Raw genomic sequence first — 13,966 nt, forward strand, 5'->3', positions numbered from 1 at the left:
TAATAATGACACATAGTCAACCATTTATTTAAATCTCAACTTTTTAAGATTTTATTTATTTGAGAGAGAGTGCAGAGAGAGAGAGCCTGTGAGCAGAGGAGGTGGAATGGCAGAGGGAGAAGCAGCAGAATCCCCACTGAATGGAGAGCGGATGTACCCTCTCCCCGCCTTCAATCCCAGGGCTCTGGGATCATGACTTGAGCTAGAGGCAGAATTTTAACCAACTGAGCCACCCAAGTGCCCCTCAACCTTTTGATTAGAAAGAGCCTCATTCCTTGGAGGTTATTTAAAGAAACATTTGAAAATCACTGCTTGAGCTCAAACTTCCATTTGTACAGATGTATCAACAAATGCAGCCTCTAAAAGGACTGGCTACAGCTCTCTCCCCCTGCATTGAGGTCATACACAGGAAAAGAAACTCCATGAAGTGTTACAGGACAGATAAAATAGAAACACATTAGTGCTTTTGTTTCAAAACTGCCTATTTTCTACAACAACAACAAAGTCTTACACAAATACAACAGTAAAGGGTGAGTTCCACAATGATAAAGTAATACTTTTTAAATAAATATTAAGAAATTAAAGAAGTGTCTTTAATCTCAGGATCAGTCCCACTACAATTCTTTTCCTGAATTCTGGATTAGATGAGATATTTTGAATTTAGAAAGACACATTTCCACACAATACATGGGAGAAAAACTTTACTTGAACATTGCAAATTCATGACTAGAATCAGCAAACCTGAGCTCTAATCCCAGACCTGGTAGCTATGCCCTTGGGCAAGGCAGTTATCTCCCTTCAGCTTCATATTCCTTATTTACAAATAGAAATTTCTAAGACTACAAGTTATTATCTTAACTCATGTTAGAAGGAGCCAAAATGATACTGCAAGTCAAATTAGGGAGCAAGGACTCTACTGACTGTGGGTTTCAGAAAATTTTAAAGGTTTCTCTTCAAAATGTTCTTTGCCAGTATCTTAACAGTCTAAAAAGTTTACAGATAAGCAGAAAAATAATAATGTATTTTTCTTTATCTCTTATTCCTTCTTTTTTTTTTTTTTAACATTATCCCCTTCCAAAAATTGTTTAACAGGGCAAAACTTCTGATTGTCAGCTTCTTTCTGTCCTGAGAAGAGTCAATTCTACTATAAGAAACCAGTCACTTCTCTATTGACCAACTTGTAATTTCTCAATGTACCATTTGCTAAGCAATAAAATTCTCTCCCAAATATTATAGCTTCCAAGTTGACATCTGGTGGACTGAAAATTAAACACATTTCCCAAAGTTTCTTCTGCCTGTATACTATCTATCACAGACTTCTAAAACGTAGTAAATCATCCAGGTAAAGATACTCACAGGCTTTGAAGAAATCATTCTATCACTGGGGTAACTTCAGTAATGCTTTTGGTAAAATTTTTTATTTTAAAATCTTACTGCTTTACTGAGATTGGTCCCTCAGTTAAAATATTAAAAGTATTAATTAAGAGAGCATGGAAATGTGACTTTCTTAAACACATTAAAAGTGAATTGTTTTTATTTTTTAAAAAAACAGTAAATACATTTAACTATGAAAATTGTTTAAGAAAAGCTGTGATCACTCTTTTAAAAAGAAATACCAAAATGGTAATACCAACATCAAAGCATTTTTTTCCTATTATGTGTTCACATTGAGGTCAATATTTTAATTGGAGTTACTTTAAATCCAATCAGAGGGACTCAAGCTAACTAAGTTTGAAAGCTGGGGGGAAAATTAAACTTTAATTTGTGGTGGGTGGGTGGATGAAGGCAGTATAATCTATTTCTATTAAGATACTAATACATTAGCTAAACACTGTTAAGATGAAACTGGCACTATTTCATTTAAACACTGAGTCAATAAACATCAGAATACACTATTAATTAGCAAAACTAGACACATTTGTAAAGTTATACCTCTCATGTACTATGTTAACCTTCAAAGAGCACAACAATTATGAACTGCCCAGTGCCAGTTAAAGTAACTTATTTTTCTGACTCTTAAAAATAATACTAGCTCAAATTATCAGTATTAGTTTAAGACTCCCCCCACCGAAGTTGATTCTCCTATGATTCATGGCAGGAGTATGAATTCTTAAAAGTACCAAGTTAAATAATGGTCAAGCCATTTTAATTTTTTTCCCAGTGACTTAAATGGCTCTCTTATAATGTGTGATTAGATTCAGTCTTATAAAAAATATAATTTATTGGCCATTTATGTAGAATTACAATAATAGAATTACAAAAATAAGGGCACTGTGTTGCTCAACACCCATTCCCCCTCCTTTTTGTCCTTTTTACAGATAACACAAGGTAGAAATCAGAATGATTAAGTGATTTGTCTATAGTCATATAAATCACAAGTAATGGATTTGTGGTTCTCCTGCCTTTCGTCATTCTGCTTTTCCACTGTAGCTCCCAGCAACTCGATAAGGGGGAAAAAAAGCAGCAAGGAAGAATATTTACCAGATATTGTTACCTGGTAATATTTCATAATTTCTTTATGAAAGGACTATAGTAAGAAAACAAGAACACTAAATTTTCTGTTTTTTTTTTTTTTTTAAGATTTTATTTATTTATTTGACAGAGAGAGACCACGAGTAGGCAGAGAGGCAGGCAGAGCGAGAGAGAGGAGGAAGCAGGCTCCTGCTGAGCAGAGAGCCCGATGCGGGACTCGATCCCAGGACCCCGAGATCATGACCCGAGCCGAAGGCAGCGGCTTAACCCACTGAGCCACCCAGGCGCCCTAAATTTTCTGTTTTGACACAACTACTATTTACCTCAAAATAAAGAAATGTGCAATTTTTCTCTTCTAGTTTGAACTGATTTTTTCTACTCAAGGCACTTTTATGGAGTAGAACACATGGTGCCAAATGTTCCACCATCCATGCTCAGTGCTAGTCACCCATTAAAAGATCTGGCTTTCTCCTTCATCCATCTCAACTGCCACTTGGGCTACCAGTGGCTTACTGCCCTCAAAAGGTGACCAAACTACCTATAGGAAAAATCTTTTAACTTTCAGTAGCTCAAAAACCTAACCAAAATGAAAGCAAACACAAAGAATGATACCTTGAAAAAGATGAAGACTGAAATCCCTGCCCACTGCTCCTAAGTAATCCAAGTAATCTAAAACGAGCATTTCATAATAAACTTGTCTGTCACTTTCTGTGTGCTAGTTAGCATACTGCAGTGTCTAATTCTTTTCCCTTCACTTACCTCTTGATGCCCTCTCAAGACACCACCTTCTTTATTTACATCATTATCTAGAGGAAGTTAAGTTGTTTCTGACCAAAATAAGTCCATGGTACCATTGAATTAGCTGAAAAGATTTCTGTTAACCATTCACCCAAAGAACCACCTACCACACACCAAATGGAATTCTCTGGGCTGTTAATCTCATACAGGTTTACTTGTCTCCATGAAGAGCATCACAAAAGATGTTCTTTACCACTTACCACACATGGAGATTTCTCCTATCTTTTTCAACATTGGAGTCAATGACATCCAGAAAATAAAATTAACTAACTAAACAGGGTTAAATAAAATTTGCATTCACTCTTTGACTAGATATCCTCAAGAAAATATCTAAAATACTGAGATCAAAATGAAGGGACCTATAGAATGGTGAGCTCTTAGTAGGTTTCAGTGTATCACATGTATGAAGAAGGAATGGAGAGGCAAATCATTTCCAATTAGACAAATACTGACCCAGACGCATTTTTTAAATCAAGTTTCCTTCCCAATACTTAAAAATAGTTATAGTTCTACAATCAATACATTTAGCACTATGAATATGAAAAAATCAGATTACTAAGCATAAGACAGAGACAGTTAAAATAACTCTTGGCCCATGATCACTTGGACTTCTTGGACTTGGACTTCTACCTCTTTCAGAAACATCAACAGTTTTGAACCAGGTATCATTTTGCCTCCCAAAACACATTTTTGGTTGTCACAACTGGGGAAGGGCATGCTATGGGACTGGGATCTGGTATGTAGAAGCCAGGGATGCTGATGTAAATTCTAGACTGCGTAAGACAGCTTCCACAATGAAGAATTATCTAGCCCCAAATGTTGATTGCACCAAGGCTGAGAAACCCTGAGAAATGTAACCTACATTTTTTTTAAGTTGGTGGAGTCAAAGAGACCCATTTTGAGTATTACTAAAAAGACTACAAAACCGTAACAATAAAAAGACCATTCTGGAGGATTACTCCCAAAGAATATGATTTAGAAAAAGTAGTCTATGTTAAGTAGCAGCATAAAAAAACAAACTATCACTGATTTACTATTGTTTCATTAAGTAAAATTTTTTCCATTTTTAAATTTAATTTAGCCAACATATAGCACATCATTAGTTTTTGATGTAGTGTTCAATGATTCATTAGTTGCATATAACCCCCAGTGCTCATCATCATAAAGTAAATTGTTAAAAGAAAATTTCCCTCAGGCGCTTGGGTGGCTCAGTTGGTTAAGCATTGGACTCTTGATCTCAGCTCCGGTCTTGATCTCAGGATGGTGAGTTCAAGCTCCCATTAGACTGGGGATGGAGTCTACTAGAAAGAGAGAGAGAAAGACAGAGAAAGAGAGAAAGAAAATTTCCTTTCCATCAGTCCTAAGAAATAAGCCCAGTAAGGACCTGAACAATAAACCCTGAACAGTGATTGCATTCTCCAACAGTCACTTGATTAAACTAGCCACAAATGCTAAAGCTATTAAGAAAAAAAATGCATATACATAAACATGAGAAAAGGGCAAACCCTCCAGAAACTGAAAAAATAAACATTTTTAATTCATGCCTTCCATTCAGCCTATAAGAATTTGGCTTTTAACGTGCATCAAAAGCAGTCTCTGAGAACCAGAGGTTGAAAAAAGAAAAAAAAAAAGGAATGTATAAGTCAGGAAAGTATTTGTCAGATTAGTGTCAGAGACCTTTGTGAGGATGACACCTTCATCCTCTGCAATACATATCCCTAGAGGGATTCACTTGGCTTCAGAACTACAGACACTGAAGGTAATTTAGTACATTTTTACCCTTTTTGCCCATCACCATTGTCAGTTGCTGACTGTGAGCTGGCTCTGTGCAGATTCCCATGTTAAGGCAACTGCCAACATTACTTCAGTGATTACAACTATGTATCATTACAACTGTAATGTATCATTACAACTACTTCCTCTCTTATTTACCAAATTTAAATGATGAGCTTAAAAAATGCTTTACTGAAGAGTTTGGACACACGTAAGTATTAAAATAGTCCTGACTGTAAGTGAAAATTTGGGGTACAATTTTTAGGTCTTCTCTTAAAACATCTCAATAACCACAGCTGTTCTTAAAAATTCAAGTATGATCCGGGCACCCGGCTGGCTCAATTGGTTGAGCCACTGCCTTCGGCTCAGGTCATGATCCCGGAGTCCTGGGATCAAGTCCCACATCAGGCTCAAGCTCCATGGGGAGTCTGCTTCTCCCTATGACCTTCTCCCCTCTCATGCTCTCTCTCACTCAAAAAAATAAATAAAATCTTTTTAAAAAATTCAAGTATGATCAACAAAATGCCAAACATTATTATTTTTCATATAGTCATTGCCAATTTAAAAGCTGAAAGTAATCCATCCTTATAGAGCAAATCTGCCTGTGAGAGATAAAAATTCTCTCTCAATATTGTAGTCAGGGCTATTAGGGTTTTCCAAAGAGTAACCTCAAATGTATTTATTTATTAATTGAAATACTCCTTCAAACTTAAAGTCCTGCTTAAAAGATTTGGTATTTTGGTGGGGGGCTAAGGGAGTTTTTTGTTTTTGGATTTTGTTTTGGTTTGGTTTGGTTTTGGTTTTGGTTTGGGGATTTTTTTTTTGTTTGGTTGGTTGGTTGTTTTTTTTTTGTTTGTTTTTTGTTTTTTGTTTTTGCTATTCTCTTAAATTGCTCTGGACTCCATCAATAGGCCCAGCTGTTAAATTCAGGAGCAGTGACAACAAATCCCTCCACAAACAAGTGCTGAAAGCAAGACCCCTTCTTTAGAATAATCAGAGATAGTTGACAAAGAGGACCATACCAAATGCTCTTTCAATATTCCATTAAGGAGCTGAACAGAAATAAACACATTTATATACATCTTAAAGCAAATTATAATTCTACCCCTCAGTGGATCCTGCTTGGTTATAAAATTAAAGATCCAACAACTATGAAAAACAGTGAGATAGTGTTATGGGTTTCTGAAGATGAGAAATGTTCCTCACTAATCAAGTGTAAAGTGGGAAAAACTGGTTCCATCACCCAGAGATTATCAGGTACCTGATAAACCTTTTAAGAAAACAGAATTAAAGAACCAAGTATAATTGTATATAAGCCTGTAGAACTCTTTGTGCTTTTACTTCCCTGACTTAAGCAATTTTAAGATGGTCAATTTTTAAGTTAAACATGTACTCTTGAACCATACATAACCCCTTCTCTTTGAAGATGATTTTTTGTGATCCCAGAAAGCATCATCTGAACCTTATCTATAGTCTCTCTAAATACCTCAGTTCTGTCTTATTTTTCTGAAATCAGACGACTTTTACTTTTGTGTTACAACTGTTTAGTTAGGGCAGGTAACTGTTAACAGCTTGAAGTGAACAGGCACAGATGTAAGAGATGTTCCCCTTTACAGCATCTACAAATCTCAATAAAAAGTGACACTGTAGCAAAATCTTGCCCATCTTGGGTCCTAGGTCACTAATACAATTCAAAATTTAGGCTAATAGCCTCATAGTTCTTATCTTTCTCTTTTCAACCACCCACCTTTTTTTTTTTTTTTTTTAGCATGAGTCATTAAATATTCTCAATATATTTTAACTCATTTTGGACTATAATTTCTGTTTTACTCTTTAAAATACAAACCACACTCATAGAACAGTTTTTCATTAATCTAACTACAACAACAACAAAAGCCTTGAAGTCTCATCTCCATTTAAATTGCAGTGATAAAAATTTATTCAGGGAAAACAAACTACATCCTTTTAAAGGGAATTACTACTGCTATGTAAAGGTATAGATACAGACTACCTCCTCCCCCTCCCCACCCCCCACACCCCCGCCCCAACTTTACACATGCAAAACCTAACCTCAAAATTGGGGGGGGGGGGGTGGAAATCATAGTTACAATACTATGATCTTCCAGCTAACGCTCACTTAAAAAATTACTTTTCACCCAAATGAAGCACCCTGAAATACCTAAGAAATATAAGCTGGCTTTATGTTCTCTTTCCCTCCATCCTAAAACTTCAATTTCCACCTTTTATGGAAAGGAAATAAACTAGCTTCCTGTTCAATCACTAGCTTACAGCCAGTCTCTTACACATCACAGAACACACCCCGCCTCCTCCTCTACTTCTCTCAAATGTCTCTTATCTTAATTTAAACTTGTTGAAATATGAGACCATTTTACCACACTAGTGCTTTCCTATGAAATTTATCTTACTTTAATGCTAAGAATGCAAGGAACATCAAAATGTCCAGGGATTATTTCTTACTCCTAAAATATTTAAATTAAATAATTTACATAGTGAAGACTTAGCATGTACGTGAAAGTGGAAATTCGATTTCCCAAAAGCTAAAAATGCTGAAATTTATAGGAAACAGCTTAATCTTCCATTCTTACTATCCTATACAACTAGAAAAAGGGCCTCACACATACTCTCCTTTCTCTACTAACTTCATGAAAATGTAAAATGGCTAAAATGCCTATCAATAAAAAAAAACACAACTAAATATTACTTTAACCCTATACTTTCCTTTAAAAATGGGATGCCTTAGAAAAACTAAGTTAGACAAATTCTTTTGTGCTTGGATGAACAACAGGAAAGCCAAGCCTCCAGGCCTTTGGGGAGGAACCTTGTCCCTGCAGCGGGGCTCTGATGTGCTTGGGAGATAAGGCTCCAAAGTGACACTTAAGGAAAGGCCGGTTCACATTTGAATTTCTGCATTCCTCAAGAACAATTCATGGCAATAACTAACTTTGCAGAAGAGCTACATGAAAGCTTTGGCCAATGAATGAGGGTCATCTGCTCTTTATCACAAGGGTAAACCTCATCCTGGCCAGTTTCTAACCTTTTAACCCTGTGAATTCCTAATTTACACATGAATAATGGAATTCTTGCCTAGAGTGCAACTTTCAGCTTCTAGTTCCTAAGTTTAGAAACCAAGACTTGATTGCCTACGTGTTAAAAATCTAAAACTTGCACAGATTAAAGTTTAAGATTTTCAGATGCTATACTCTTACACTTCTGAATCAAAAGATATGCTTGCTGGCAAATCTTTGATCAGAAAAATAAAAAGAACATACTTGCACCCTGCTGCTATCAATAACTGAAAGAGAACAAGCTTTTTTTTTTTTTTTTTTTTTAAGCGAAACAGAATGTCCACTTAATGCCTATTCTCTTCCTGTTTAATATGTATAACATCTTTACCCTGAACTTAGGATAAAGTCATTTGAGCCTACATCACTGTCGGACATTGCTTTTTAAATACCCAAACTAACTTTGTAAATTCAGAATCCCTAAGAAGTCTCATGTTTCTAAAGGAAAATCTAAAACCACTATGTATTCATTTCAAATCTATAATACTAAATGTAATTTCCTAGCAAAGTTATCTCTACAGAGTTCCTATGAAAAGTGTGGTCCCTATAACTGAATACAATTGACATTTGCCACCAATGTTCTAGTCTCACTAGAAAGTTTTTGATACTCATTACATGAAAACTTCACCACAAGAGCTTTCAAAACTATTCACATCTAATATTTATTATCCATAATTTTTACAGTTAGAAAAATCTAAAGATACTCAAAAAGCCAACACTAACATTTGTTTCACTGTTAATAACACTTATTATCCTACACAGACTTTAAAGCTCTGTGTGTTTTCAAGGCATTTCTGAGTGCCTTAGAATTTTGTCAGGCTACTAAGGAGGTCCTGGAAACAATGTGTGGTCATGATAAATGCTTCATCCTTTCAAGGCCCATCCGCCCTCCTCCACTTTTCTGTTCTGCTCCTCTCCAGCAAAGAAATACAAACAACAGTTCCTGGTATGAAAAGCTTCCCACAATGCTGAAAAGGTGAAAAAGTTACAACTCTACGCAACAATGTTATGTTACACACACACACACACACCACAGCACACTATTCTGAAAACAGCAAAGAAAAACCAAAAACAAAAAGATTATTGGCTAGTGATTTATGCCAAACAAAAAAGTTTATCAAAAAATTTCTCAGGTTTTTGTTATTTGGGGGTGGGGGAGGTTAGAACTGGAAGCTTTTCTCCCTTTCTGAAATATTTCAGTATATAAGTATCTTTGCTTGGAACTTATTTTCTACAATTAATCATTACTGCACAAGTAAATTACTATTATGATGGTGACATAAATATGGCCATACACTGTTATAATAAAGTCATCTAGAAAATCCCTGCCAATAGCTTTCTAAATTTCAGTTGTGTAGACGGTGAAGAAACTACTTCTTAAAGATCATGTCTTTATCTTATGAGCTCCCTCTTCCTATTGTTCATTCTGTAAATGATCAATTTGTCAGTATTGCACAAAATCTATCTTTTGTGGATTAACAGAAGAATGTAGCTACGAGACTTGTAAAAACTATTTTTAAGGGGCTCAGTGGTTTAAAGCCTCTGCCTTCTGCTCAGGTCATGATCCCAGGGTTCTGGGATCCAGCTCTCTGCTCAGTGGGAAGCCTGCTTCCTCCTCTCTCTGCCTGCCTCTCTGCCTACTTGTGATCTCTCTGTCAAATAAATAAATAAAAATCTTTTTTAAAAAACTATTTTTAAGATACTGTTTAAAGGTTTACATTGTCTATTGCCATCTGGAGTGTCACATGTTTGATCCCTCAAAGACGCGGGAAAGCCTCAGTGGGAACAAGGAGTTCCCCATCCGTCCTAGGCCCATCTTTACACTCAACAGTTATCAGGTCAACCACCAAGCACTGGATCACTTGGACAAATGGCTGATCTGATGGGGCTGTTAATACAAAGGAAATCATTAGACAGCAAACTTTATGACAACTGGAATAAAGGGGGCAGATCTGGTTTAAATCCATTAGACATAATATGGAAATGGCCTTAACCTCTTTCTCTCCCAGCAGAAAAAGACTAGGAATACTTCAAAGGCTTGAGAGTTACTGACCAATGCCCTCTCTACAATTAAAAAGCAACATGAGTGATCTTAAAGCACTCTGAGAAATGGAAGGCTGGGTTATAAGAAAGATTAAGCAATCAGGGGCCATCTACAAAGCAGAAAGATCTACTTGTGTTTAAATTTTGATTATTAATTTATGAAAGATGAGATTTTAAAACTTTTGTTGTGTTAGCTAAAACTTTTGCACCCAACTCTTTTCACAGCGTGAAACACTTATAAATTTATATAAAGCTACTTCTACAGGTTTAGGTGTTCTAAATTTAACTTGACTTTCATTCTCATTAATTTTTTCCTCAGTCTTTTTAAAAAATATTTTATTTATTTGACAGACAGAGATCACAAGTAGGCAGAGAGGCAGGCAGAGAGAGAGGGAAGGGAAGCAGGCTCTCTGCCCAGCAGAGAGCCCAACACGGGGCTCAATCCCAGGACCTTGGGATCTTGACCTGAGCCAAAGGCAGAGGCTTTAACCCACTGAGCCACCCAGGTGCCCCTTTCTCAGTCTTTTGCTTGCCCTTAGGATCAGCTACTGTCTCCAGGAAAACTCTTCAAGTTTGTGTGACTTTCAGGGTTAGTACATAGTGAATCACAAAATCATCAAAATGTAGCAATGAAAACTGTCAGACAATGAAGAATTTAAACACTTACTTGACAAGGTAAGATGCGCTTTTTGACTAAGAATAGCTCCATATTTGTTCATTGCCAAGCACTGATAAAATCCTTCATCAGACAGCTCTCCTCGCTTGCCTTCCACTTCACTGATGTATAAAGAGCCGTTAGACAGAACCTGGATCCGTTTATTTTCAGACACTTTTGCTCCATTTTTCAACCATGTGACCTTAATAGGAACTTCGCCATGAGCCTGGCAATCTAAAATGACTGGGTCCTTTCTTGTGACAGTTACATCCTGTGGTTCTTTTATAAAAAACAGTTCATTAAAGCACCACACTCCTATAAGGAAAAAGAGAGGGGAGGCATATCCAGAATTACAAGTATAAAATCATTTCTTAACACATAATTGTAAAACATATTCAGGATGTAACACGACAAAGTTTAACAAACATATTAGTTAACTGATAAACACCTTAATAAAGCAATCTAAGTTCAGCAAACCTTTTCAGCAAATCAGAAAAATCACCTTTTACAACATCTACTCTAAAAGCATAGGGAAGATTTCATAATCATCTATCCCTTGTAAGAATCCTGTTCTCAAGCTCCTTGCTAGAGTATCAAAATCATCAGGAAAACTCAAGAGCACAAGCTGTTTGCTACTTTTACAAGCTTGTCAAAAAGATCTTGAACAGAGTAAGTCGTAAAAGTCTAATTTTACAAGAAATCATTAGCAAAACTCCAACCCTGTGAACAAGCAAGTTTATTTCCTTGTCCCTTGAAGTGTTTTGGACCCCTTGGCACCTACTCCTCTGGGAAGTGCGTTTATCTTTTGTGACAAATTACAAGTTTGCATTTTTCCATCTGTCCTTTTACAGCAAAGACTGTCTCCTCTCCTTGAAATAGATCCATTTACTTAGTTTCTGCAGAGTAAGGTGGGTATTTAATGGGCAAACTGTAGAGTTTGAAACGCTGGTAACTTTTGCTGATTGTACTCAGTGGGTGATCAGATTAGAAAACTTTTATTTTTTCTTTCTTTTCTTTCGAATTACCAACTGCTGGAAGAAAGTGTGACTAATTGGTCCTTACTGTCTAATAAGGATAGAAGATTGCTTAATCAACCAATACACATTTTTATCAGAGTAGAGGAAACGTTTTAATCTAAGCATGCCCATCGCCCCGGTCCCTGCCTGGAGAAAACATCTGATGACCTCTTAATACCCTGTCACGTCCTGCATTCTGCGCAAAGGTCAGGTAAAGTCTGGCATACTGATTGGGGAGTGTTAGGAGTTTGGGAATATTTCATTTTCCTTATGATGTTCTGAATACATGATTACAAATTCCCGGGACTGATCTGTTTCTCATCAAGGCAGGTCCTCGGAAAACTCACACACTAGGCATGCTCCCATGCTCGGGCTGCGGACTTCTAATATACGCCCAGGGCGACGAGAGCGACCCTAACAGCCCCGCGCTGCGAGGACCACTCCGGAAGGCGCCCATTGTGTTTCCGAGTCACATCTGACTTTGATCCTTTTCTCATGTTAACAGAAAACTAACTCCTCCAGAGAAGATGAAAGTCCGGGGTTTGTAACCTGTAAATAAATAAAATAACCCATTCTCCTGAACACTCTTCCTCCTCGCCCCTCACAATCATCACATCCACTTTATACTTTTTTATCTCTTTGAGGATAAACCAGCGCAGATGCAAACTAGAGAAATTAGTTCATTCAACTTTGCACAAGGCTAAACTGGAGTTTGGAGAAATCTTCACAGTGGCACACACCTCAGGCCCTGCCCCCAAAATACCTAGGTACGGGGGAGGAGGGCTCCTATTCATAAGATTATACCTGCCTCCTCCGTTCCCGATACTCCCCGCCCTCCCCCCAACACAAATCAGCCACGCACCTTCCAACCCATCTTGTCTCTAGTTCCACCCCTCCCCTGTCCTTCTCCTCTCTAGATCCGGATCTGGGGAAATGGGGGCCCTAGGGGTGCTGCCCCCAAGGCTGAGTTCACCTATTCTCTCCCCTGGCCTAAAACGCGTGGGAAACCCCCACTGCAAAAAGGGGAAGCAGAGGGAAACCGCGGCGCCCCCTGCGTGGCCAGGCTGCCACTAAGGAAACAATATAAATAAAGCCACGTGCGCCGCGGCGGCTCCGGCGGGCTAGCGAGCGGGCGGGCGGCGCGGAGCTGGAGCTGAGGCTGGCCGCGGAGGCGAGGACTCGGCCGGAGCCCGGACAATGGCGCGAGGAGAAAGGGGGAAGAGTGGACAGCGGGCGCCACGGCCCTGCAGGCTGCGGCTCACGGAGCGCAGCGAGGAGGGGCGTGTGCCGGGAGAGGCGCCCACCGCTCTGCCCGCGCCCCCGCAGAGCCCGCGGGCCGCCCGCGCCTCCGGCAGCCGCTCCCGACTGGCAGCAGGGAGGGGGCAGGTCCGGTGGTCAGCGCACCGCGGCGGACCTCGCCGTCCCCCCAGCATCCCCCCCGCCCTGCGGTTTCCTCTCTCCCCAGCCCACTCGCGCCTGCTCAAACGCCACAGACGCAGAAGAAAGCGCGCCCACCTGGACCGGAGCCGAGCAGCAGCAGGAGCGCGCGGAGCAGCATCCCTGGCCGCCGCAGCCGGGCGAGGGGTCGCAGAGAAGGCGCCATTCAGCGGGGCTGCGCGGGCATGCTCCCCGGCCGCCCTGTAGCCGCTGTCCGCCTGCCTGCCCTCTCCTCCGGGCGCTCCCCACGCCGCTACTGGACGCGCGCAGCCTGGGCTTCCCTTTCGGGCTCCGGCGTGGCGTGGCGTGGCGTGGCGTGGCTCGGCGCGGCCGGCGGCGGGTCTCTGTGTCGCGGCGAGGCCGGCGCACGGACACCCGCTCGCAAGAGGCGGGGGGCCGGAGAGTCCGGCCTGGGGGCGGAGTGAGGCGGCGGCTGGAGGGGGCGGGGGCGGCGGAGTGGACAGCGCCGCCGCTGCCGGCCTGGGGACTACTTTCTACATCTGGCCCCTGGTCTGGGGACCGCGAGGTCGGTGCGGCCGGCGGAGGGAGACGCCAGGAGGGGGCCCCGTGGCGGCCCTGGCGCTGCCCCGCGGGGAGGGGGCGGGCCCCGCCGGACAATGCACCTGGGGGTCAAGCCCCGGCTGAGGGTCTTCGGCCCGCGGCCCCGCCCCCTCTGCCTGCCCGCCACC

At 40.3% G+C, this 13,966-nt stretch overlaps 1 protein-coding gene across 1 annotated transcript in view; it reads right to left on the reverse strand.

Moving 5' to 3' along the window:
* The window catches only part of PRTG (protogenin), a 115,259-nt gene extending 101,700 nt beyond the window's left edge, over positions 1–13,559 (reverse strand). Inside the window, exons 1-2 of the mRNA XM_059372069.1 lie at positions 13,356–13,559; positions 10,837–11,139 (exon numbers count right to left, since the gene is read on the reverse strand). Coding sequence (XP_059228052.1) covers positions 10,837–11,139; positions 13,356–13,443 — 391 coding nt within the window. The 5' untranslated portion in view covers positions 13,444–13,559. The remainder of the gene's footprint in view (positions 1–10,836; positions 11,140–13,355) is intronic.
* Positions 13,560–13,966: the final 407 nt, after the last annotated feature.

Source organism: Mustela nigripes, chromosome 13 (assembly GCF_022355385.1).
Source record: "Mustela nigripes isolate SB6536 chromosome 13, MUSNIG.SB6536, whole genome shotgun sequence".
Taxonomy (NCBI): Eukaryota; Metazoa; Chordata; class Mammalia; order Carnivora; family Mustelidae; genus Mustela; species Mustela nigripes.